The sequence below is a fragment of the Lutjanus erythropterus genome, chromosome 15 (genome assembly GCF_056507025.1).
Source record: "Lutjanus erythropterus isolate fLutEry1 chromosome 15, fLutEry1.hap2, whole genome shotgun sequence".
Taxonomy (NCBI): domain Eukaryota; kingdom Metazoa; phylum Chordata; class Actinopteri; order Lutjaniformes; family Lutjanidae; genus Lutjanus; species Lutjanus erythropterus.
Window position 1 is genome coordinate 24158683 of NC_139331.1, and position 23696 is coordinate 24182378.

The following is a 23696-nucleotide window of genomic DNA, read 5'->3' on the forward strand; positions in this document are numbered from 1 at the left end:
AAAAAAGTGTTGTATTTATATTTTTGAGTGGTAGTATCATTGGTAACTGTGTCTTCCCGACCATTTCATATCAATATGGCTGCTGTTAGTAAGGTCTACACGGGATACATTTAGGAGGCAAGACATTTTTTCTGAAACAATGACGTTTTATTCAAAAGATGCGTGACATATACAATTATAAAATAATTTACATGGCATGCCTTACTATCCATTCACTATAAACGTTCAGTCACCAAATCAGACTCAGATTCTTTTCAAGTGTTTTTCTCATTTTAAGTCTACATCTACAAATACAAAGAGCACATATCTTTTCTAAAGAAAAGCCAGATCCTACAATATCTACAACAGGTCGTCTCATGAAATCAGTTTAAAGTGAATCCTTAACCTAAGTCCATAGGCATTTCTCAACATGAACTCGGTGGTTTACACTTGTGAACTTATGTGAACGATGTGTGTGTGTTTTTTATGTGTGTGAGTGTGTGTATGTGTAAGAAGCCATGACCACACACGTTTAAAGATAATAGTTTGAACACTGATGGGTTTGGTAGACTGCACAGTTGAATACAGACACACCTTGACTTGACAGTTACACTCTACATGACTAGTCTACCGACTACACTAAACTGGGCACTTACTCATTCACATCTTTTCCATCCAATGCAAACTTCACAAAACACAGAAAAGTTGCCCTTCCCAACCCTCCCAACCCAACCCCACCTTTCCACCTCACAATTTGGGCTACAAATTTTTCATCAACACAAAGAAATGTTCAAAAAACTCCACAATATACAGTATGTATAGATACTATATCTCCTTTAGGAAATAATCTCATAAATAAAATGTACAGACCAGCAACTGAGATGCTGAACTAAAGTATCAAACTGTGGTCATAAGTGATGACAAAGGACCCACACCCCCCGAAGAAAATATTGCACAACTAACACAAAAAGATGGATATTTTCTTTATGACATGCTCATGTTCTTTTCATTTTTTTTCGATCAGTAGAGACACTTTTTTTTTTTTTTTTTAACTTTTTCAATCCCCTTTCTGACAACCATCCTCTGACAGACATGCATCTTGTTGTGATATGGAAAGATCAAACTAAAGAATGCATTAATCTCATCAATTCAGAGACCAAAACAGTGCTGGTCCGAAGCAAAGGAGAAGTTACGCTTCCCTCTAGGCCTGTTTTTTCAACTACTAATTTTAGCAAATGCATTTTTTGGCACAAATGTTAGAGGTGACCCTAATCACACATGTTCTTAAGCCTAAATATTACCGACTTTGGCTACCATCTTATACAAATAAAACCTATTGCAGATATTTGCAATGTGCCTAATAATTTACTCCTGCCCATGCTCCTATCAGCGGGCCCTGCTTTGTGTCCTTAGTTCAACATGAACACAAGCTTCACTGCCTGAAAGAAGAAAAAGAAACAGCTTTTCAGATTTCAGTGTCAGCTTACTGAATGAACAGGTTTCAATAGCTTCATCCTTCATTTGAGTTCCAACTTCAAAGATTCAGTGACAATGATTTCAGCTTAAAGATAGTTTATATTATTTGAAGTGGGGCTGTAGGAGGTACTTATCAATGGTCAGTGTATTAGCTACAGTAGATCACAGTCAACACACCCCCAGTTAGGAGAGGTAGAAATGGCGCACCAGCAAAGAAGCCAAACAATAAACCGCTGTGGACAGGGTCAGCAGTAAAATAAATTTTAGACACTTAAAAAAGTCCACCTAAGAAAAAATCGGATTCAGTTTGAATGTACGTCATATTTAGAATATTTTCACATTTTCACTTAGTTTTCAGACAGCCTTTCCTAACTGGAAACTGCTGTTATATAAGGCAAATATTGCTATCTCCAACCTAACCAAACTCCATATGTGAAATCAGTAATTTTACGTCACAGAACAGAGGGGTGGCTGGTCTGCTGCTGCCTCGATTGGATAGTTTGTGTTATTGTGTGACTTTGGTGAATAAACTAACCTTTTATCCCATAGAAGTCTCACAATAATACAAACAAACTAACCGACTGAGTCAGCAGTAGACCAGCAGCTCTTGTATTCAGCAAGGTAAAATTAATGTAAGTTTGGTTGATTTGGAGAGAGTGATATCTGGCTTATATAACAGTGTTTCTAGTCAGAAAAGGCTGTCTGATAACAAAGTAAAGTGCTGAAAATACTCCAAATATACCACACAATTAAACTTATACAGATTGAAGTGAAGAAGTGACTAAAATACCATTTGTTGCTGACCCTGTCCACAGCAGTATGCTGCTTTAGCTTCCGTGCTGGTACTCTCTGCTTCTTTTCACTGAGGGCATGCTGACCAACATCTACTCTCAGTAATAAACAGACTATTAATAAGTATCTCATTCAATCTTACATCAAACAATTCAAAGTATCCCTTGAACTGTCAACTTTTTTGTGGTTGTAGCTATTGAGTTAAACAGTACTAACAGCTTTGCTCCACACCTGAAGTTACACTTAAAACACAGTGGAGACAGGTGTAAAAAGACATCTGTCAAAGTCACCCGAGTCTCTTTACAACATTTACATATGACTGATATGTATTTACATGACTTCTGAGGAGAGTATGAAATGGCATAGGTGAAATATACAAAAATATTTCCTGTACCTTGCTTACATGTTTAGTGTGGTCTTTAAGAGCAGGGACAGCTGTATCCCACCCACCCCTACCCCCACTACACACTCACTTCACAGAAGTGACAGGCGGTGACAAATCACTTCATGCCAGAGTTGTTCAATCCAGGCCTGGGCAAATTCTTTGCGCCTGTGTCACCAAATGTAAGATATTTCACTACATACAGGATATGTCAGTCAAAGCTATTCTGTTCGCCCCTACACAGTAATATTCAAATTCAGCCATCAGTCTCCCAAATAAAGCAGGTAAGTTGAAAACCATGTGGACAAGGTATGTAGATTGTATATCACAAACAATGACAATAATGTTAAAATTCATATCTGAATAGATAAACAACAAAATTTACATATAAATTAATCCATGTAGCAGGGTAAAAGTATTTCTTCTTCCTTCAAAGTCCCAAGAAACCATGTGGAAAAGACTGCAGTTCACCTCATCTATATTTACTCCTCGACAATCCCAAGTTTTAAACAGTGACACACGTTTCACAGGTAACAGTGAAACGTGTGAACTCTTAGTAGTGCTCCTATTGATGCATATATCTAAGCCTCAATTCCAGCCGAGATAGTTTGAGATAGTAACAAAAGGAATGGCAGAGAGCAAAAACAAAAAGACCCTCCCACCCTCCACCATGTTGAGTCATTTAATAAAACCCTAAAAGCAAAAAGCAGTATAATAAAGTGGTAACTGTTTCACTGAAGGTTTGTACAGCAATGGATTTCAGTGCCCAGTAGTACCTGTGCGCTCTGGAAAAAAGAACAACTTTGATCTCCAGAGTGTGGTTTTCAAGTATTACTGCTGCTCCTTTATGAAAACTGCACCTTGACAACTCATCTACTCTCAGTTAACCAATCGGTTATCACATCTACAAGCTTCTTCTAGCTAAAGCAGCATTTATTTGCATGATGATTACCAAAGCTCAGCTCTTTGGCCCTACATGCATCGCAAGGTGCCACCGACTGCCAAACGGAGCAAATCTGAGGGCTTCCTTGGCAAATGCAGCCAATGCTTATTGCACCAACTCTAGTGGCAGCATTGTGTAGTGCAGCGTGATTGTATCTCTCTGTCTCTCTATGACCAGGGCCGATTTTAGTCCTCTTTCCAAAATCAGTGTTCATTAATCTCAAATGAAACAGCTGTGCCCGTTCAACAGATTGCATTTAAATCCCAGATAGAACTCAGGGTAAGTAGGGAGGGGACATCTCATTTGAGGCGTTGAGTAACATTGGCTAAAGCCACTGCAAAGGCCTGCACAGCAGAGAAGGGATACTGGAAGTCCAGGATATAGGCGTTGCCATCAATCCTGCCAAACTGCATCACCTGTGTAGAAAAAAAAAAAGTTAATACAGACAGGCAGGCAGAAAGGGTGCTATCATCAGCATCATGTCCTTGCCCACATGGTATTTCAAATCAATAATACTTGAATACTTTCAGTGACCATTTCAGGATGAGGAAAACATGCAGTGAGTAGTGTTCATTTTGTCAACAAAAATTTTGGCCTTAAGTATATCTTTACATCCTTTTATTTCATGAGTAAATTATGATTACGATGTATAAAAATATTGGCAACAAAAATAACAACAATCTCTGTTCATTCAGCCCTGATGAGGTTGGCTCTGTTCGCGCCAACAACAGACGTTAGTTCACAATAATCAGCCGTCTCAAAGTACTAATAAATCTAGCTAGTTTAAAAAAGACAACAAAAGAAAAAAGAAAAGAAAGACTGTGGGCACTTTTCTATTCACACTGAAAGGCAGACAACCTTGTGGATTCAAGATGCACAGAAAAATATGTATGTAATTTCCCTTTTAGGATTAAATGTAATTTTAGTATAAGTTAGCTGAAAGGCTAACTTAAGCTTGGCTTTAACTGAGCCAAGCTCACAGTAAACATCTACTTCGTCTCAAAGATCTTTTTTTTTTTTTGTGACTCATAAACACACACTGTTATTTTCTGAGTATTTAACATGAAATTGGTATTAATTTTAGCACCATGTAGAATGAATAAATGTGATGTTTTCAAGATAATGCTCATCTGCCTTAATGACGCAGTTTAAAGAAAGTAAAAAAAAAAAAAAAGTCTTCATTGGAAAAATAAGATTTTTTTCTTCTTTCAAAAAATAAATAAATAAAAACCTGCACACTGTGCTGTGCAGAAAAAGTTGACGAACACTGGTTTTGCTAGACTGCAAAACAAATCTCAGGCACAATAATAAAGACTTAACTGAAGTCTTGAGAAGCCACTTTTTTTTTTTTTTTAGCTTTGGTTCTTTCGATAGTATAACTAATGGATATTGTATCTACCTAAACATATAATACTGAAAAAGTATTGAAATATCAATAATTTTGACAGCCTTACCTGAAACGAAATCTAAATGTAAAATTGTTAAATTTACCCTGGATCATTTCAGTATGAGGACAACATGCACTAAGATTTATTTACCTGTCTGCCCTCCAGTTCAATCTGAAAGTTCTTGGCAGACTCCTGCGTGACGCGCCCACCGAAGTCCAGCTGGTAGACCTGCGTGGCTTCATTCCACAGCGGCTGCTTGTTGGCCATGACGTACACAAACCCCTGGCTGCCCAGCCCTCGGTCCTCCTTCTCGTTGGCCTTTCGACACTTGATTTCGTCCAGCTCGCTTGCAGCCCTCAGGTTCCTCTTACTCTTCCAGCCCTTCTTACCGCTCTGGCACTGATTGAGCAGCTCATCCCCGCTGATGAACAGCTCTGGCTCGCTTTCTGAACTATCCTGGAACTCGCTGTTGGCAGTGGCCTTACTCAGCTTCTTGGCCTTCAGCTGCTGTTCTTTCTGTCCCTTCAGTTTCTTCTTGTCCCTTCCTCCCAGCCGCGGACTGGAGATGAGCGAGTTGAAATCACCCAAAGCTCTGCCCTCTTTTTTCGACTTGCTCCCTTCAGCCAATGGAGGCACATTAGCCTCCTCAGCACGCCCATCCACCCGCTTGCGGTTCTTTTTGCTGAATTTTTCAGATCGCTGTGGCACAGGGCTCTCAGTCAGGGAGAGCACCTCCTGAAAACCTTCCCCAGCCTCTGCCATAGCTTCCTGTAATCCTCCGTGACTCTGCAGTTCTGCTGGTGGTGGTGGCGGGGGTGGTGGAGGAGGAGGAGGAGGTGAGAGAACATTTTTGTCTATTGCCATGTGTGAGGCTTTGGGTGGTAGTGGCACTGCAGGACTGGGCATAGGCGGACAGGAGTTATACGTACCCCAGGGAGTGTGAAGGGCAATGGGGGGGATGGGAAGCCCAGCACACGCACTTCCTCCTGGATACATGGGTGGGAGGGGGCAGCAAGCCAGGTTTGCTAGGTTTGCAGGGTAACCTGGCGGTAAGACAAGAGTTGTGTCCTGCTGTGAAAAGGGTACTGGTGCCACTACCTCCTTTGGGGAGGAGCAGGGGCGGGGTGACCCTGGGATGGGCTGGAGTTGGGCTCCAGAGTAGGCAGCTGCTGGCGGGTACTGGAGAGAGATCTGGTAGCCTGCAGCTGCTGCAGCAGCCTGAAACGATGCAGCGCTCGGGCTAGTGGGGGACTTTGGAGAGAGAACAAAAGGCAGCCTCGACACGTCCAAGTGCTGAGCTGGGCTGAGAATAAGTGGGGGAGGTTTGTGGGGTCCAGGGGGGCCATTGGGATTCAACGTAGCTGTCCGTTCCTGAGGAACCCACACCTCCTCTGTGGCAGCTGGGTCCCACTGATAGGGAGGTGGTCGTTTGACTACCAGCCCTGATGCATCATTTCCTCCAAGTGCCAGATGCCTCAGTGACTGATTCAGTGTTTCGTCCTCAGTAAAAGCTGAGTTAACATAATCAGCCCTGTCTCTGCTGTTCCCTCCTCCTGCTGTACTCCCAGATCCTTCCAGAGAGCTCAGCAGGTTGTAGGAGGACTGAGAGGCAAGTGGAGTCGCGCTGTTGGAGTGAACGATAACTGTGCTGTGAGGAGCTCCGGTCCCTGGAGGGAAATCCTGCCTGATAATAGTTCCTCCTGCTATTCCATTAGCGCTCCCTGGGGCAGTGCCTCCAACACTGGATCCACTACTACACTGACTGCAGGTGTATAAGGCTGTGGGCACCCTCTGCTGGAACGACGCTGCTAGTGCACTACTGTTTTTAGCCTTGGGAGGCAGTGGTCTGGGTGGTTCCAGCATCTGGGAAACTTTGAGAGCGGCCTCTCGGCTGTTCCTCCTGAGTGTGGCGTGGATCAGGCTGCTGTCGAGCCTCTGTCCAGGGTTCCTGCCCACAGTACTATTCTGATTAGCTGGGTCAGGGTACGGGGGTGGGTCTCCGCTGGGTATGGAATAGCGAGGTGCAGTGAGTCTGTTGAGAGTGGCAGAGGTGTAGGGCAGCTGGATCTTCTTGTCAGCTGAGGAGGAGGAGGAGGATGAGGAGGTGACCCTGAGAGTGGCGGAGCTGCCAGGTCCCTGGAGTGTGTAGACATTCTGATTGCAGACAAGGCGAGTTCGAGGACGACACACTTCCTCCACATTCCCGCTGCTGTCAAACGTCGTTATCCTCTCGTATCCCAGCGGTGTGGGGTACTGCGCTTGTTGCTGACCTGAAGGATAAAGTGGGAACTCTCCCTTCTTCATGCAGAGGTCACCAGGCGGAGGTGTCCCGCTGGTGCCTCCTCCTGTTCCAGATGCAGCGTTGGAGGCTGTGGCGGAGGCTGCAGCAGAGGCTGATGCTGAGGCGGCGGCAGCGGCTGCAGCAGCCACAGCAGCAGCCACAGTCCCGGGGTACGGGGGTGGGGGATTCATCTTGCTCAGCTCTAGAGGGGCACTAAACACCACTGTGTCCCCCTCAGCCAGCTGTGGAGTCGACCGAGTGGTTTTGATTTTCAGTAGGTGCTCATGTTCACCCCCCACTGCTCTTTCAACTACTAAATCAGTGGGCGGATGAGGGATCTGGATCTGCAGCGCCCCCGGCTGGAGCACAGCTGCACCTGAAGGCTGCCCTGATGACATGGAGGGAACAGGGATTTGAATTTGGAGCTGCTGCTGAAGTGGATGGTGGTGCTGCTGTTGCTGTTGTTGTTGTTGATGATGCAGTTGCTGCTGTTGTTGCAGGTGCTGCTGAATCTGTTGCTGCTGTAGTTGTTGCTGTTGCTGTATGTGCTGTTGGAGCTGATGTTGATGCTGCTGCTGTTGCTGTATGTGTTGGAGCTGCTGCTGAAGGTGCTGTTGCTGAAGCTGCTGCTGCTGTTGTAGATGTTGTTGCTGGAGCATCTGTTGCTGCTGCTGCTGGAGTTGTTGCTGCTGCTGCTGAAGCTGTTGTTGGTGGTGCTGGATTTGTTGGTGGTGCTGTAGCTGTTGTTGTTGGTGGTGCTGCTGCTGTTGTTGATGGTGACTCTGTGGTTGTTGCTGCTGTTGTTGTTGTGAAGGATGATGAGACGGTGGAGATCCCACCATTAGCCGACCCATTTCTAGTCCTCCAAAGATGACCTGCCCGGGACTGGAGTACCGGGTGGGGACGGTGTACTGGGCAGTGAGGATGGTGTCCTGGCTTTGGTCTGACCCACTGGCAGCAGCTCCGGCAGGGTTTGCTGTGGGATTTGTGAGGACATCCAGCTGAACATTTTGATTGGCTAGGAGTGACTGGACCAGACCAATGCTCTGGGCAGGGGACATGGCCTGGGCAGGACTATGGATGGGGGCGATAGGGATGTTGACAGTGCAGGGTGGGTTGTCATCAGCGCCACCAGCAGGACCTGTGACAGGCAGGTCGTCTTCATCTTCACTGAAGACGTTGGGGCTGAAGACAGGCAGGTTGATGTAGTCCATGGAGATCTTGCGTACCTCTGGCAGGTAGATAGTCATCTGTCTGGGCTGCAGATGGAGGAGGCTCGTCTTATAGATAACTGAGGGGAGAGGGGGACAGGGTAAGAATGACAAAATAAAAGGCAGCTGAGAAATTACTCATTAAATAAGAGTTTCCATTTTGTGCTAAATACTAAAGGAAAACTTAATGACTGTTTACCTGCACCAAGATTGGTTGGTAAGAATGTGGCCAGCCCCACAATCTTGAACTTTGTTCCCCAAATATTGGATGTGACCTGAGCAAGGTAATTTTGCTGAAAGACGGGAACACAGAGAATCATTAATTTCTATGAAAACAATTTAAAAAAGAAATTACACTTTTTACAGTACACTACATGCATCAGCACGTTAACTTTTCTGCAGATTTTGCAATAAAACTTAACATCCAATTGAAAATATAAGCCTACTCTTCTGAGTAAATACATGTATTGTAAGGCTGTCGCTGACCAAAAATTTTCTGTCAAATCAGATTTGGTCGTATAATATGGATATTCAACGATTTGTTCTTTTTTTTAATGGTTCAGTGCACCACACTCAATTCCTATATCAGCCTAGATGAGCAAGTTTTGCCATTCAGATGCATATTTTAATGAATTTTTTCATCATCCATGAAAACAGATATTCATGCAGTCAAAGAAAGTAACACTGCGCATCCTCGTATAGTTCAGTTATAAAATCAGTATACTGCAGAACCTTTCTCCCCAGACAGAAACTGCAGCCTTTGTCTAGCATTACCTGCCCTGCACACTCTTCACTCAGTGTGAATTAAGGATTTATTTTGACCTGATTGGTGGACCAGTAAAAGGACGAACCAAGATGTTTTTGGTGAGATTTATTTTGTTTCTGTTGAGTTTGAATGAAGCTGAAGATGATGTTAAAATGACTGACGTTGACACTAAAAGAAGATGTCCTAAAAAGAATTTAAGTGTATTTAATACTTTTTAAGGCCTGTCAATAAATGTGAACTTAAAACATTTTAAGATTTTTTAAGGACCTGTAGCCACCCTGCATTAAGCACCACTCATCCGGGGGAAAATATCTAATTTAGCTTAAATAATTTGACTCTTACCTGAGTGATATCATCTAGAGGAAATTCCCTCCGAGTTAGACTGGGCGACCCAATCGAGGGTTTCCGTATGGGTAACCGTGGTGACCTGGAGATCTCTTGTGTAGCACGGGACAGTTTGGGTGATTTTCTGGGATCAATGTTGATCCTGTTGGTAAAGGGACAAACTAAGTCTCTACAGAGAAGGTAGCAAATAAAAAAGAAGGTTTAGGCATGCAGTGCACCAAAGAAAAAACAGCCATTTATTATTTATTCATATTTATAAAAGAGGTTAATTTATTAATACATTCATTAATGTTTTCATGCTGATGGAGATTGGAATGACCACAATCTTAGATGTCTGAAAGTATCCCTTGGGTCTCTGGTGTCACAGAAGCAACACTGAAAAACTGTGATTCAGGGGGGAAATTAAAGGGATAATTCAAATTATTTGAAGTGAGGTTGGAGTTAGTGCATCAACTACAGGAGGTACCGGTCAGCATGCCCCCAGTGTGGAGAAGCAGAGAGGAGTACCAGCATGGAAGCTGATAAATGTACTGCTGTGGACAGGGTCAGCAGCAAAATGTTTATTAGCCACTTACAAAAAAAGGCCCATTAAAAACAACACAGGAGTTGCCGGTCTACAGCCGCCTTGATCTATTTGTCTGTTTGTTATCGTGTGAATTTGGTGATTTTAAAAGCACAGTTCAGGGGTGTCCCTGTAGCTCAGTTGGTAGAGCATGCATCCCATGTACTGAGGCTGTCAGCCCCCTGCAGCGGCCAGTGGTCGGACTTCTGCATGCGGCCCATTTGCAACGTGTCACCACCTCACTCTACCACCCTATAAAACGGCTGTTTCCCATCAGAAAAGGCTGTCTGACAGCAAGGTAAAGCAATGAAAATATTCCAAATAAAGTGTACACTTAAATCAATATTTATTTTTTTTAGTTGGACCTTTTTCTAAGTGGCTAAAATATGTTTTGTTGCCGACCCTGTCCACAGCAGTACATTGCTCATCTTCCATGCTGGTGCTCCTCTCTGCATCTCCACACTGGAGGCATGCTGACCACCATTTACTCATAACAGACATCAAATAATCCAAACATCCCTTTGCATGTTCAGTAATCTAAACTAATCAAGAATAAAAAGCAAAACAAAAAAACAAATTCTTGACGAATAATTATGCAATATGTAAACCAAACCACCTTGACTTGATTTATTTAATATTGTCTGGATAAAACCAAACAACCTCCATTTCACATGGACCGTTGACAGCTGATGAGTCAAAGAATCATGTGTTAGACATAAAACAGGTCATATAGGTAAACAAGTGAAGCATGCTGCAGTACACACTGGTCAGGTGCCTTGTTACCTGGGCAGTTTGGGGGATTTGCTGCCCCTGGATATCTTTGGAGACTTCTTGCCAACCCAGTCGTCACTTAGCTCGATGTCACTGGAGTCTGAGCAGTTACAGCTGTCGATCATGGCAGATATCAGACTGTTGCCATATATCTCATCTGAGGAGAAAATAAGAAGATGGAAATGGAAGTCAAGCCAAGAATGGAGCCAATTTTGTAGTAATTACAATGTAAATGTTAGGTGCTCAAGATAGTTTTTATTGAACACAGATATTATGTGGTCTTATTTGTTCCTTTATTTACAATAATGCAGCAACCCTCTATCCCCTCGCACTGGAGGAAATCTACATTTAACAACTTGGAGGTAGGAACCTTCCTAATTATTACAAGACTTGATAGCAGCAGCAATGTTTCACCATTTTACAGTTAAACATTCAGACACATTCAGTCCAAACCATTGTTTCAGCGGTTTCAATTCTTCTCTTTTTCATCATTCATATGGAGCCTGTGAACCACTGCTGCTCCAGTTTAGGTCAGGCTAATTTATTTGATGGACATTAAAGTGTGGATGGTCTGGAACCATTTCATGGCTGGCTTCATTTATCACTGTGTGGGGAGGGCACAGGTTGATTTATGAGGAACCCAGAGGCCTTCAGAGCCCCCATTAAGCAGCTTTTAATTAACATGGGCCCAGTCTGCCCTATGTGACTAAAACATACTCACTCTGAGTGCCAACTCCAGAAACTCAAATAACTGGAAAAGTACTGGAGCAGGCAAATACATCTGGGAGGCATACATTCAGCAGTTCTATTTGAATCTTAACAAACATGGAAACATGTATGTTTGTTGTGATTAAAATGAATAAACACAGTCATACTGATATTATCCAAAAGAAAGAAAAAATGTTTTAGTGCAAAATGGCCATTCAAATACAGGACAGTTACACAGAGGGCAATAAAAGCTCATTGAACCAGTACATGGATTAACAGTTATGAAGGTTAACTATTAATTTTAACTACTAATTTTAACAGTTAGTTTTAAGGTTTAGTGTTTGGATCATACACTCTAATAAGGAAACATGTTAGTTAAGGCTTTCTTTTCTTAGGTCATTATGTTCTGTTAGGTCAGTTTTACCTGTTTTTCCATCTGTTTTGGGGTCCATAATGACAAACTCTGGACGCAGTTTACTTATTCGTCGACCTTTGAGGATAGGCACCAGACCGCCAAGGTACTCCAGGTACAGAGTGTAGCAGGGCCCCCCAACCTCGGGGTTATCTTCCGTACGCTTCATAGTGCAGTGCAGACGCTCGTTTCCAGCTGTTGGGTAGCTCACAAAATCACGCATGTTGTTGGGATCTGGGATGGGAGGCTGAAAGAGAAAACATGAGGTTGTAGTGTAGTTCAAAAGTAACGTCACTGTTACTTATATATACATTGCCTGAGCTAATCTCAGTCAAATATGACCTGCTTTCTCGGAGGGTGACATCTATGACAGCAGTAGTATGCATTTTATGGTTTCAGCGGGTCCAGCCCCTCCTGTTTTGTGTTACCTTGATGGTGGGGACGAAAGCAGTAGTGACATAAGAACAGAGGCGGGAAGGCATGGTGAGCTTGGCAACATCTTTTTCCTCCTTCACTGCTGTGGCGATGCCCTGCTGGCAGAGGAGCTGCAAGCTGGCAACGCGGTGCTCCACTCGCACAACGTAGAGTGCCGGGCCACAAGCCAAGAACAGACGAGAGTCCCGGTGACCCCAGCACAGTGTAGTGATGGGCCGCTGCAGGGTGACGGAGATCGTTTGGTCACATTTACTACATAATGCACTACATTCTTTCAACAGATTTATGTTGAGCATGCAAGATGAATGTTAAGGTTCACAGATGTTTAATTTTCTTAGAAAGTTGTTGAAATCATCAATAAAAACCAAACTGAAAAAATGCAGCAAGTCTCGAGACCCAAATTCTACAACATGACATTAGGTCAGTAAGACTAGTTTCCACAAATAAGTAATCTGAGCACTGTGACTCAGACTACTCATTAGCTGGCTTTGGTCCTGTTTAAGTTGATCACCTGTGCCGGTGTGTCCAGTGTGTAGATGTGTTCACCCCGAACATTGTAGAACTTGACAATGGCATTCCTGGTGGGGGGAGGACAGGAGGGGTCTGGGGAGAGGAGGGTCCTCTCCATCCCTGCCACTGCAAGGAGGTCCCCCTGGGAGCACCACTGGACCACCACATCTGCAGCACAAGTCACAGGAGAAACAGTAACCATAATGTTATACGCATAAACATATGCAGCCATTTTAACAGAAGACAGAAAACTCTAAATTCCTTGAGACATAATTTCTAAACGTGTAAAAAAAAAAAAAAAAAGTGAGTGAGAGAAGCAATGAAGCAAAGAAAGAGACAAAGTTGCTGCATAAATGAGAAGACACCCACGCACCTTTCAGACCGGTGCGGATGAGGGTGGGGGAGAGGTCATCGTAGTTGTTCATCAGGCTGATGTCTCCAGAGGTGAAGCTAACTGTCAGCAGTGGTTTCTGGCTGTGCACTGAGAAGAGACAAAGGACAACACAAACATCTTAGACAGGCAGTATGAAAGCAACACAGTGAGGTGAGAGACAGTTTAAAGTAAATGGTATCAACAGCTGGCCAGGCTGCCGAGAATCCTCCCGATGGCCAATCCGCCAATGAATATGGAACACTGCAGGGAAGCTACAGACAGATATAAAAACTCTAAACAATTATCTTCTTTACAGATTAATCTGGCAATCATTTTTGATTAATTGATGAGTTGTTTGGTCCATAAAATGTCAGAAAATTGTGAAAAATTATCACCATTTCCAAAAGTCCAACATAAGGTCCTCAAATGTCTTGTTTTGTCCACAACTTTAAAATATGCACTTAAGAGAACCAAAGCAACCGGAAAATATTCACATTTGAGAAATCAGAGATTTTGACATTTTTCTTAGAAAATGACTCAAAACAATTAATCAAGAAAATAATCTGAAAGTGAGTTACAGCTGCCAAGGATGTGTCAAATTATCTGCACTGAGTTCCCATTGTGTCCTGTTCACAAGAAAACACAGTTGCACTAACACACACTCAGCACATCTCACTGCTGCATTTGTAGCCACAAATAAGTGGCACTCTCAGTCAGAGTGCTATAAATAAAACAACCACCCATACGTTTTCCATTAAAACATCCTTGAGTTTGTCCTTTCACATAGGCTACAACGACCTAAATACCAGCACAAATTAAATATCCACCTCTACTTTTGACTCTCAGCCCGAAACAGTTAACACTTCCCTGTAGTAATCAATTTACAAAGGCTGTTGCTTTAAATCAGATGTAATGCTGCCATAAAAGCTGTGTGTTGTGCTGTGCAGTGATAATGGGTCATCATCATGTATCATGACAGAGAGATCTGACAGGCAGAGGAAGAGGAGGCCTGGTGTCTCAGTCAGGTTGTCAACTTGAGAGATAATTTCTATCGCGGCCAATCAATTACTATTGACTGGTTTAATTAGTGAGTTAGAGCATAATCAGCGTTCCAGCTAAGGCAAGCACTTTTCAGCTTAACCACTTGGCCCACGATGAAGGGATAGGAAAAAAAATAGCACAGCAGGAGGAGGACAGGAGGACAGACCCTCGCCAATACACCCTTAGCAACTGGGATTAATTAAGCTTGAGAGAAAAGGAGGCAAAAAAGACAAAACAGGAAGCAATAAAAACGAGGCCGTTACGTGGGCTGCTGTACACAGTGAAAGCAGCAGCAGGGTGAGGAAAGCTAACCACATGCAACTCTTCTCTTGTGTGAGTGCTGTTCACATCCCAGTGCACCAGATACACACTGGCCATCTATGCATTGGCACTAGACAGTGAGATCACAAGATACGCTCTCAGGTTCACAGTTGACTGTTCTTAATTACCACCATGGTATATATCTGTGGGCGGTCAGCACAGGGAACATGTCTCAGAAAAGCTGATATGGCTTGCATAAAATTTGAATCATGACAATCTTACATGTGGTAATAACATAGGTTCTGTATCCAGATACTAAACAATCCAATCTTGCCTTTGTGTTTACACCTGGTATTTTTAATGTGTTCTCATTATTCTCATGAAGATCAGGGGCCTCATTTATAACCACTGTGTCTGCAAAGAAGAAGGCATACACCACTTTCTAAGCAAATTTTGGAATTTAGATAAAACAGACTTGGCATGAGAATGTGCAGTCCCTCACGGTAACTCTGGCCATTCATACTCAAATAAACTGGAGAAAAGGAGAATCTGCGACTACGATGGCAAAACGGTTAAACACGAGAAACGGTGTGAAATTGAAATCACTATGTGCGATGAATCAAAATAGTACTTCACATATATCATATATGAAGAGTTCATTTGCAAAAAATGACAAAATCTTAATGAATAAACAAACATTTAACTGATTGATACTTCTGGAGTGCACATACACACTCATTCATAGCTTGGAGTCCTTTGTAGGATCACACTCAAGTATCAGGGCTATAGCCACGGCACTGCTAAACTTATTCTTATGGGATCTGGTTAAAGATAGAACTGAAAATACAATCAGAACTGATTAACAGATTTTTCCACTGAGGTGTCTTCTTTTCGTTCCACTACTATACAAACACCCAGTATTGTTTTCGGATGCTTATTCATCTTTATTCAAGACAATACACTAATTTTCCAGGTTCCAGGCTACGATTGTCCACCTGAGTATACAGTAAGTGTGGCATGCATGAAGAGTCTAGTGACGCACACCCCAATACAGTGACAGCTGGTGCTGCTGCTGTTATGACAACAGCTACTGCACCATTAAGAGCAAACAGGAGGTCCAGTCCCAACGTCATCCCAATGTCAGAAGAGATCTCTTTCACTTCTGTATGCTCCTCCTTTAACTCCTGCCCTCCATCTTTTACATTTTTTACATGTCCTCCTGTTTATTCAATACAGTCATTTAAACATGACGAAGAAGTCAAAACATGTTGAACATGTTTTTTGGGGGTGATTCTTTATTTTACATTATTTATTAATTTATCAATTACTGTTTCTCTCTTTTACATCTCATTGATAGACAATGTGATCTGCACATTAATCTAATGACTTGACAGAGGACTCAAACTCACTTTAAGTCCACCTGTACAACTGGTCCTGACTCTAAAATATTCATGAGAATACCAGGGGGACCAAGGATACTAATGATAATACAGCCATAACCTTTGTTCCCACCTCAGGAACCTCAGTTGGAAATCTGTTCCTTAAGCATTAGGAAGAATTGATGGAGCAGTAAAAGATGGAGGTAAAAGGCGGGAGGAGTTAGAAGTTAACAGATGGTCACACATCTGCTTCATTCTGCACATATGAAACAGCTGGACTACTCTTCCTCTGCACAATACTCCCTATAGGCACCACGCCTGACTAAGTAAACCTATATTGCCCTCCAAGTCTACTTCAGATTATTCTTTTACGTCATGTATATATTGGATGTTTCAGGTGTGTGCTTGAAGAAGTCACAAAGAGCCTTCACTTCAAATCAAGAAGCTTACTTTGTGGTGGCGAGTAGTCGTCAGAGTCTGTGTCACTCTCACTGCTGTCCTCCACCAGGAAACTGGGATAGTTCCAGGACATGCTGACGATGCCATCCGACTCATGCAGCAGAATGTGGGCCAGCATGCGCCCATGGCAGTCCATCACAATCACCTGTCCATCTGCAGTACCAAACAACACCTAGAGACAAACAGGAAAGGGTTATTGGAAGAAAGAAAAAAAATGACAGAAATTTAACATGGACACAAAGACAGAAGAAAAAAATAGAATGTTTGGAAGTACACGGAAAGAGAAAAAGAGATGACAGAGAAAGCAAAAAAAGCAGGCAGAAATGCATATCACAAGGAAAACAGCTTAAAGAAAGAGACATAAATAGGGTGACAGCATGGAGCAAAGATAGAGACACATATACTGAAAGTTGATGATGTCCAACCTGAGTTGACAATTTAACAGCATGAAAGCAAAAACATAGCCTAACAAAACCACAACACATTCAAGACAGGGGATGCTTGCTGTCACTCACAGATGATCTCCCTCAGGGCCTGTCTCTGTCTTTTGAATGACAAGTCCACATACTAAATGTGGCAAATGAAAACCTAAAACTTCTACATGTATTAGAATTCAAAGACAGGCATACTGCTAGGCGGCAGTGGCTGTCTGAGGAGCAGGAAGAAAAAAATAATAGCTGTGTGCAGTGGGCTACCAGAGCACTGAAAGTTGTGGTGCACGTTATTACATTTTTTCCACTGGAAGGGCACCCTAAGGGGCACTTCATCATGTTTTGTCTACTGGAAGGGCACCAGAGAGGGCATATAATCACATTATTGTGAACACTGTACCACTGTAGAGGCCATTTATCATTATCGCTCACGGGAGCATCCAAGACAGCACTTTTGCTGCAGGTTTTCAAACATGTTGGTACCAGTGCTTTGACACCCTACCCTGCCCACCTCTTGAGTCCACCAGTGCTAGGTGGAAATGTTGTGCCTATCACAGCTCTGTGGGATGTTATGAGTGTGTGTCACCTGCTGGTCATCGGGGGTCCAGATTCCACAGGTAATCTGGCTTTCCAGGTTGATCTCGGAGGACCAGTGTCTCTGTCCACTGACCGATCCCACCAGGACGAAGCCATCACGGTAGGAGATAAGAGCCTGGGTGCCATCGTGGGACCAGGTGAAGTCACTCACCTACAGAGCAACAGACAAGTTAGTTAAAGGTGAAATGATGTTAAAGATGCTAGCTTGATTAATGAAAAATACAAATAGTAGCTACTGGTAAAATTATTATCATTATTATTATTGTTATTATTAATTGTGTTGGTCACTATTTGCTTTTTTTGTCATACTTGATACTAAAGCGATAACATTTGGATTTTGGTCAGGGATAAAAAGGAGTTATCTATGATCAATTAATTGATTGTTAAGAATTTGGTCGTTCAAGTGAAATGTAATCAAACTATTCTCAAATAAAGATCTGTAATATAACAGATAATTTTTATGAGCATTCCTCAACATTTTATCTGATATTCAAATATACATGTTTAATATGTAGGCCTGTTCGTCTTTTTATGTTTCATAAGTTATGTAATGAATATGTTGCTGTGGAAATAAAGCTTTGATTGAGGAGGAAAAAAATGCATTTAGTACAGTTTGGTTTTAGAACGATTAATTATTTAATTGATCGTTAATGCTACCAATGATGGATTAAGGAAAATGCTTATACTTTGCAACCCTAGTTTTGGACTGCTGGTTGAATAAAGCAAGGAATTTGAGGATGCCATCTTGGGCTTTGTGAAATTCTGATGGGCGTTTTATCAGTTGATCAAACTTTTTTTTTTGCAGAGCACCTTTCATACAGGTTAGTAAAATTCAACGTGTTTAACAGATGATTGACCAACCGATAAGACAGAACAAATAATAGAGTAAACATAGTGAAATAAAAACTAGATAAAACAGAGTAGAAAAATAAAACAAAGAATACAAATTATGACAATGACATATAAAAGAATAGCTTTTAAAGCAATGACAATAATAGAGTTGGATAAAACCTGGGCTAAAAGGCAGAAGAAATCAATTAAAATGAGTACCCAGTGCCCCAGTACTCTACAGCAGGAGTCTAATGATGGAAAAGTCATTTCAAAACATTTGGAGGCCTGTAGGAGCCACTAGTGAGGCATTTACACTTCTCACTGAGTCCTGATGCTTTTAAGTTCTAGTGTCATCTCATTGAGCAGGACTGTTTGAGCACCACAAGGTCAATAAAAAAATATGATGCCCTCCTGCCCTTCTGTAGACTGATAATAGCTGAAAGGGACCACCTCAACTGAAATAATATCTGCTTCTGTTAATGTCAGTGTAAACTAGGACACTACATAAAACCTTAACCTCGAGGGTAAAAGAGCAGAGGCACTATTTCACACTGTTTCAACCATATATCTGCAGAGAGAGGCTATTGTTCAGACTGTCATCTACTAACTAAATTGATCACAAAAGATAATATGCCTTCAGGATGTGTCAGACTCAGCTCAGCAAATGACAGTGATTGATGGATTAGGCCTACCCATCGTATGTTCGCTTGACAGTTATTATTTAAATCAGCATGTGCAATGTTGGGACCTTTTTTTTTCAAGTTAGGAAATGTTGGAGGCATATGGCTCAGTCAGTCACAATATGGTGGAAATGTGCCAGATTTAAGTGTTATCTTGACTCCTTGTACAGGTTAATGTGATTGACATTTCATTACATTAAGGGACAAACTTTTGTAAATCATTACCTTTTCTGTTTAAAGAAGCAACGTGCAAAGGAGGGCTACCTGTTGAAGCTAATTCCAAACAAAGGGGGGGCAGCATTTTACCAGAAAAGCTACGAACTGCTGCTCATTATATTCTTTGCTGTGACTATATTAGGGTGCAGCTAGCCTATTAGCAGCCCTTAGCTCAGTTATCCATGCATCGAGAGGCCCTATTTTGATTAGAGTCTGGCCAGAACTGCAGCTTGGATAACCGGTAGAGTATTTGTGTTTATACTGTGGTCCACAGAAATTTAATTATTTTATTTAATTTGCTTAATGTTTTAAATCAAAATTATGGCCATCTCTCACACACTGCACTTTTAAATATTTGTTGCTGCTTTTTGTTGTTGCTTTTTTGACTCCCACTATTGTTCTATATGGTTCCTATATTATAATACGATTCTGTGTCAGTGAAAAGTATATTACAAGTGAAAAAGCACTTTTAGTTACTGATTCACTTTATGACGAACTTGTAATGCATTTTACCTGCGCTCCACGGTCATTGACCAGCTCCACAGACCAGCGACCCTCATACTGGATCCACACAAAGATCCCTCCATCTGTATCGCAGGTGGCCAGCTTCTGGAAGGGCTCATTCCACCGTACCAAGACCACCTGAAAGACACATAGAAAACACATCTTGAAACTTGAACGAGAAATGAAGGCAGAAAAAAATAAAAATGATTATGTCCTTATGACAGCCTTTATTTGGGACCATGATAGCGTTCTCTACAAAATAAGTATTTTCAGATAGATATTCAAATGAACTCATTCATATGGCACTCAAAGAACTTGGCCTTCCTGTGACAAAGCTCTGTCTCCTTAACTACAACAGATAATGTGAGATGATCAGCAACACAGTGCCTTGTCAGAGTGCCCCTGATCAAGACTCTGAACCTTTGCCTGGCCCTGCACGCTCACTGTAAGTTGCTCTACATTGGAGCATCAGCTGAAATGCCTAAAAATGCAGAAGTAAAATCCAAGATCCCACATTTCAATGAGCTAAATTTAGCATCGAACCAGATGAAAATAAATCACAAAGTGGGTTAACCTCATTTTGAAAAAGTCGCAAAGGAGCTGCTAATATCCTGAATATTACAATGTGATTCAATTACTCCGTCTCTTCTGAGAGAGTTGTCCAATCACACAGCACTAAAAACGTGTACATTTCTGAGTGTTCCTCTTCATTTTGTAACTTGATATTATAAACAGTGGATAGTGGTTGTTGTCTATATTTAAATGCACAGGTTATGTTTCTAATTTTATTTGTCCAAATCTACATCTCTGAATTATCACTAAATTTCATCTAAAAGAGAAAGTAACAATAAGAGATGCATAAAAAGAGGAGGAGGTGGGAGGGAAGGGAGACACATCCCTACAGAAAACAATATATTGTGGTTTACGTTACCATAAATTTAACTGTACAGCCTCTAACACCAGTGACTCATGGATGCATGGGTTTCTGTATTTGCCCAGAGGTCAATGGACAGAGAGATGGATCATGATTAGCATAAGGAATGAGTTGTGGAGGAGGAAGGTGTTGATCACTGGCATGGAGCAGTATAGATCAAACCATTCAGTGTCACCCATCTTAAAGATCTCCATCCAGCCCCCTCCTCTGTGTATCTGGTCTGCTGTAGCGTGACTCAGCCTATTCCCAGAGGAATAATCCTAAGCAGGGAGCAGCTCTGCTCTCGCTGAGAAAAGCACGTGGACCGCACACGCTCAAACACACAACATGGCTGGTTTTACTGGGGCTTACGCTCTCTGAGTGCAAGTCCAACAGATCAGTGGCTGAAAGTTGGATAAGCCCGCCAGTCTTGCTCTTTTTCCTCAAACACTACCATCCCCCTTCCCCCTCCCAACAGTAGAACAGGTGTCATTAACTGTCTAATATAACACTCTGGTTTTCCATAACACAATTGTTTCACAAATAATAGCTAAGCAAAAAACTGAGTGCTAGAAATTTAGATTGTTTGAAACAGATGTGCAGCCATGTCGAGAATATTGGATGTAGACAACAGAATAGATTACATGTTGAATATTCAATGCAAACCGACTTAACATTATGATGTCACAGTGAAGCTGACCTTTGAAATTTTGGATATAAATGTTATTACTTCATTTTATCCTGTTAGACGTGTGACCTTTGACCACCAAAATTTAATCATTTTGTCCTTGAGACCAAGTGCCAAATTTGAAGAATTATACTGCAGGTGTTGCTAAGACATTGTGTTCATGAGAATGGGAATGACGTGAGGTCAAGAAAGTTTAATCAAAAGTACACGGTGGAAGAAATCCCAGGTAGCTTTTGTTAAGATGGGTTTATCTTCTAAAGTAAGTTATATAGCATTTTGTGAAATGCTCTTACAAATGAAAAAGTCCAAACAGGGTAAAAAAAAAAAAAAAAAAAAAACTAATTTCCAGCAGAACATACTTCTATGCAATTATAGCAGCAACGCTGAGATAACTCCAGTTACCAAACAAATATATTCTGCAGGATCTCCCAACAAGTCCCTATTCATCACCATCTTCTGATAAATGTCTGAAGTGACAAAAGACAGGGTTAGCCTAGGTGAACTCACACAAACATGTTTATATGAATACACCGTGTGCTAACCCTAACCCTCCAGTGTAATGAGTGTCCAGTAGGATTCATCGCTCTCCTGGCCCTGCTCCCTCAGCAATCAGGTGCCCTGTGGGCCATACTTAGATTTACCATGTTTTCACTCCCACTGGTATAAATTCTACTGTTTCTCTATAGGTGTGTCTCAGCTGGCATGCTGCAGGAAGGGGAACACAGTGAGGCCTGGCTTGTTGCAGCTAAGGTCTCCATGTTATTCTGACCGTGTTGACCATATTCACGGACCATTAAAAACAGCCTGCCATCTATCATTCAGCCACAGCAATCACCTGATACAGCTGTGCTCACTGGGCACAAAGCTGACAAGCTTCTGCAGTAGTATTGTCAGAGATAACAAATTTCCATGCTCAAGGATCTCATTGGGGGAATACAACTCTGTCTTGTTACTCCACTCTTGCACTGTCTGCAACCTCTGGTGAGCAAAATGGATTTTCCGGATGGTATTATACAACCTAATTCAGCTCCAGCCAGTGCAGACATGAGGCTTTAGATTAGGTAGGAGCTCCAGTTTTCATAATTCTAACATCATTCGTACAGTGTACATACATTAACAAAGAAGAGCCAAAAGAAAAAGAAATTAACATATGCTGCCTTCCATGTGTGCACATATATCTGCAGCCTCACAGAGGTGAGAATAATCTGTGTATGTGTAAATTTAGCTCAGCATGGAGATTAGTGTGAGCTGGTCAGGCATCCCGCGAGGGGGACAGCTGAGCACCTCACTGTGACGCAGCAATCTGGGAGATCAGACGTCACATGGAGACAGACAGGATAAGAGTGAGAAGCCACAGGACAGACAGAGGCCAGAGGGATCATGGACAAAAAGGCCACGTGCACTGACTTGAAAAATCTTCATTGATTATCACGTGCCACATGGTCAAAGACATGCACTGACTAAATTAATCACTGTGCAGTGGCGATGTACCCAAATCAGAATTTTGTACTGAATATTCAACAATTTATTTCACTGTTTTTTTTTTGTTGCTTACATTCAGCACTATACTTAACTCCTGTATCAGCCTAAATGAGTATGTTTTACCAGCAATAAGATTCATGTTTTAATGCTTTTTTTCTTCATCTGTTATGTGAAAATATCAAAGTCAGAGAAAATTAAAGCATGCATTCAGAGAAATATACCTAAATTTGACATTTTAAAATCGGGATTTATAAAGTATCTGCCTTATCCATCTAAAATTTACACAGGGAGTTGTAGGAGTACGAAAGTACAGCTGAAAAAGCAGCAGCCACATTTTCCAGCTTACCATCATCCCAACCCGTCCAATACCTCGTAAGAGAAGCAGAGACTACACGTTTGTGATCCCTTTAATTCTGTTTTTTGGCCGGTGTATTGCCATTGACAACTTCTGCTCAGGAAGTTGGCAACGCTGTCACTCCTGCAGTGCCTTGCTGTTGTCATTGCAGCCCTTGCCTCTTGCTGGGACTTAAGAGACTGGGAGCTGAGCTGACCCTAGCAACTTAACTGAGACGACCAAATCAAATCAAGGGACAGCTTTGGGTTGCATTGGAGTCAGCAGAAGTGAGAGGACACTGTGACAGTGCAGTGTCACCGTGGCGCAGTCGCGAGCACATGGGTCCATGGCAACACTGGTCCATAGCACCAAGGACTTTCTTTTTGCAAGAAGATTACAAATAAGCAGGCTGGACTGGTTAGACACGAACTCAGTGTTTCAAGTATAAGTGAAGATTGCTTTATCACGTTTTTTTAAAAACTCACTTTTCTGTCTGCATGCACACAGCTAAATCAAACTACAGACTGTACTGTAAGATGAATATAA

The 23696-nt window shown here is 42.0% G+C and overlaps 1 protein-coding gene across 3 annotated transcripts in view; it reads right to left on the bottom strand.

Annotated features, from left to right (window-relative positions):
- Positions 1-2230: 2230 nt before the first annotated feature.
- tulp4a (TUB like protein 4a) overlaps positions 2231-23696 on the bottom strand; it is a 36406-nt gene continuing 14940 nt past the window's right edge. For 2 of the 3 annotated variants that reach the window (XM_084738188.1, XM_084738189.1), the window contains exons 3-14: positions 19743-19871; positions 17492-17653; positions 16466-16646; positions 13335-13442; positions 12963-13129; positions 12445-12669; positions 12029-12263; positions 10909-11053; positions 9561-9732; positions 8652-8745; positions 5111-8532; positions 2231-3988 (exon numbers count right to left, since the gene is read on the bottom strand). In XM_084738188.1, the coding sequence (XP_084594314.1) occupies positions 3872-3988; positions 5111-8532; positions 8652-8745; positions 9561-9732; positions 10909-11053; positions 12029-12263; positions 12445-12669; positions 12963-13129; positions 13335-13442; positions 16466-16646; positions 17492-17653; positions 19743-19871 (5157 nt within the window). In that variant the 3' untranslated portion in view covers positions 2231-3871. The remainder of the gene's footprint in view (positions 3989-5110; positions 8533-8651; positions 8746-9560; positions 9733-10908; positions 11054-12028; positions 12264-12444; positions 12670-12962; positions 13130-13334; positions 13443-16465; positions 16647-17491; positions 17654-19742; positions 19872-23696) is intronic. The other variant, XM_084738190.1, reaches the window with a different exon arrangement.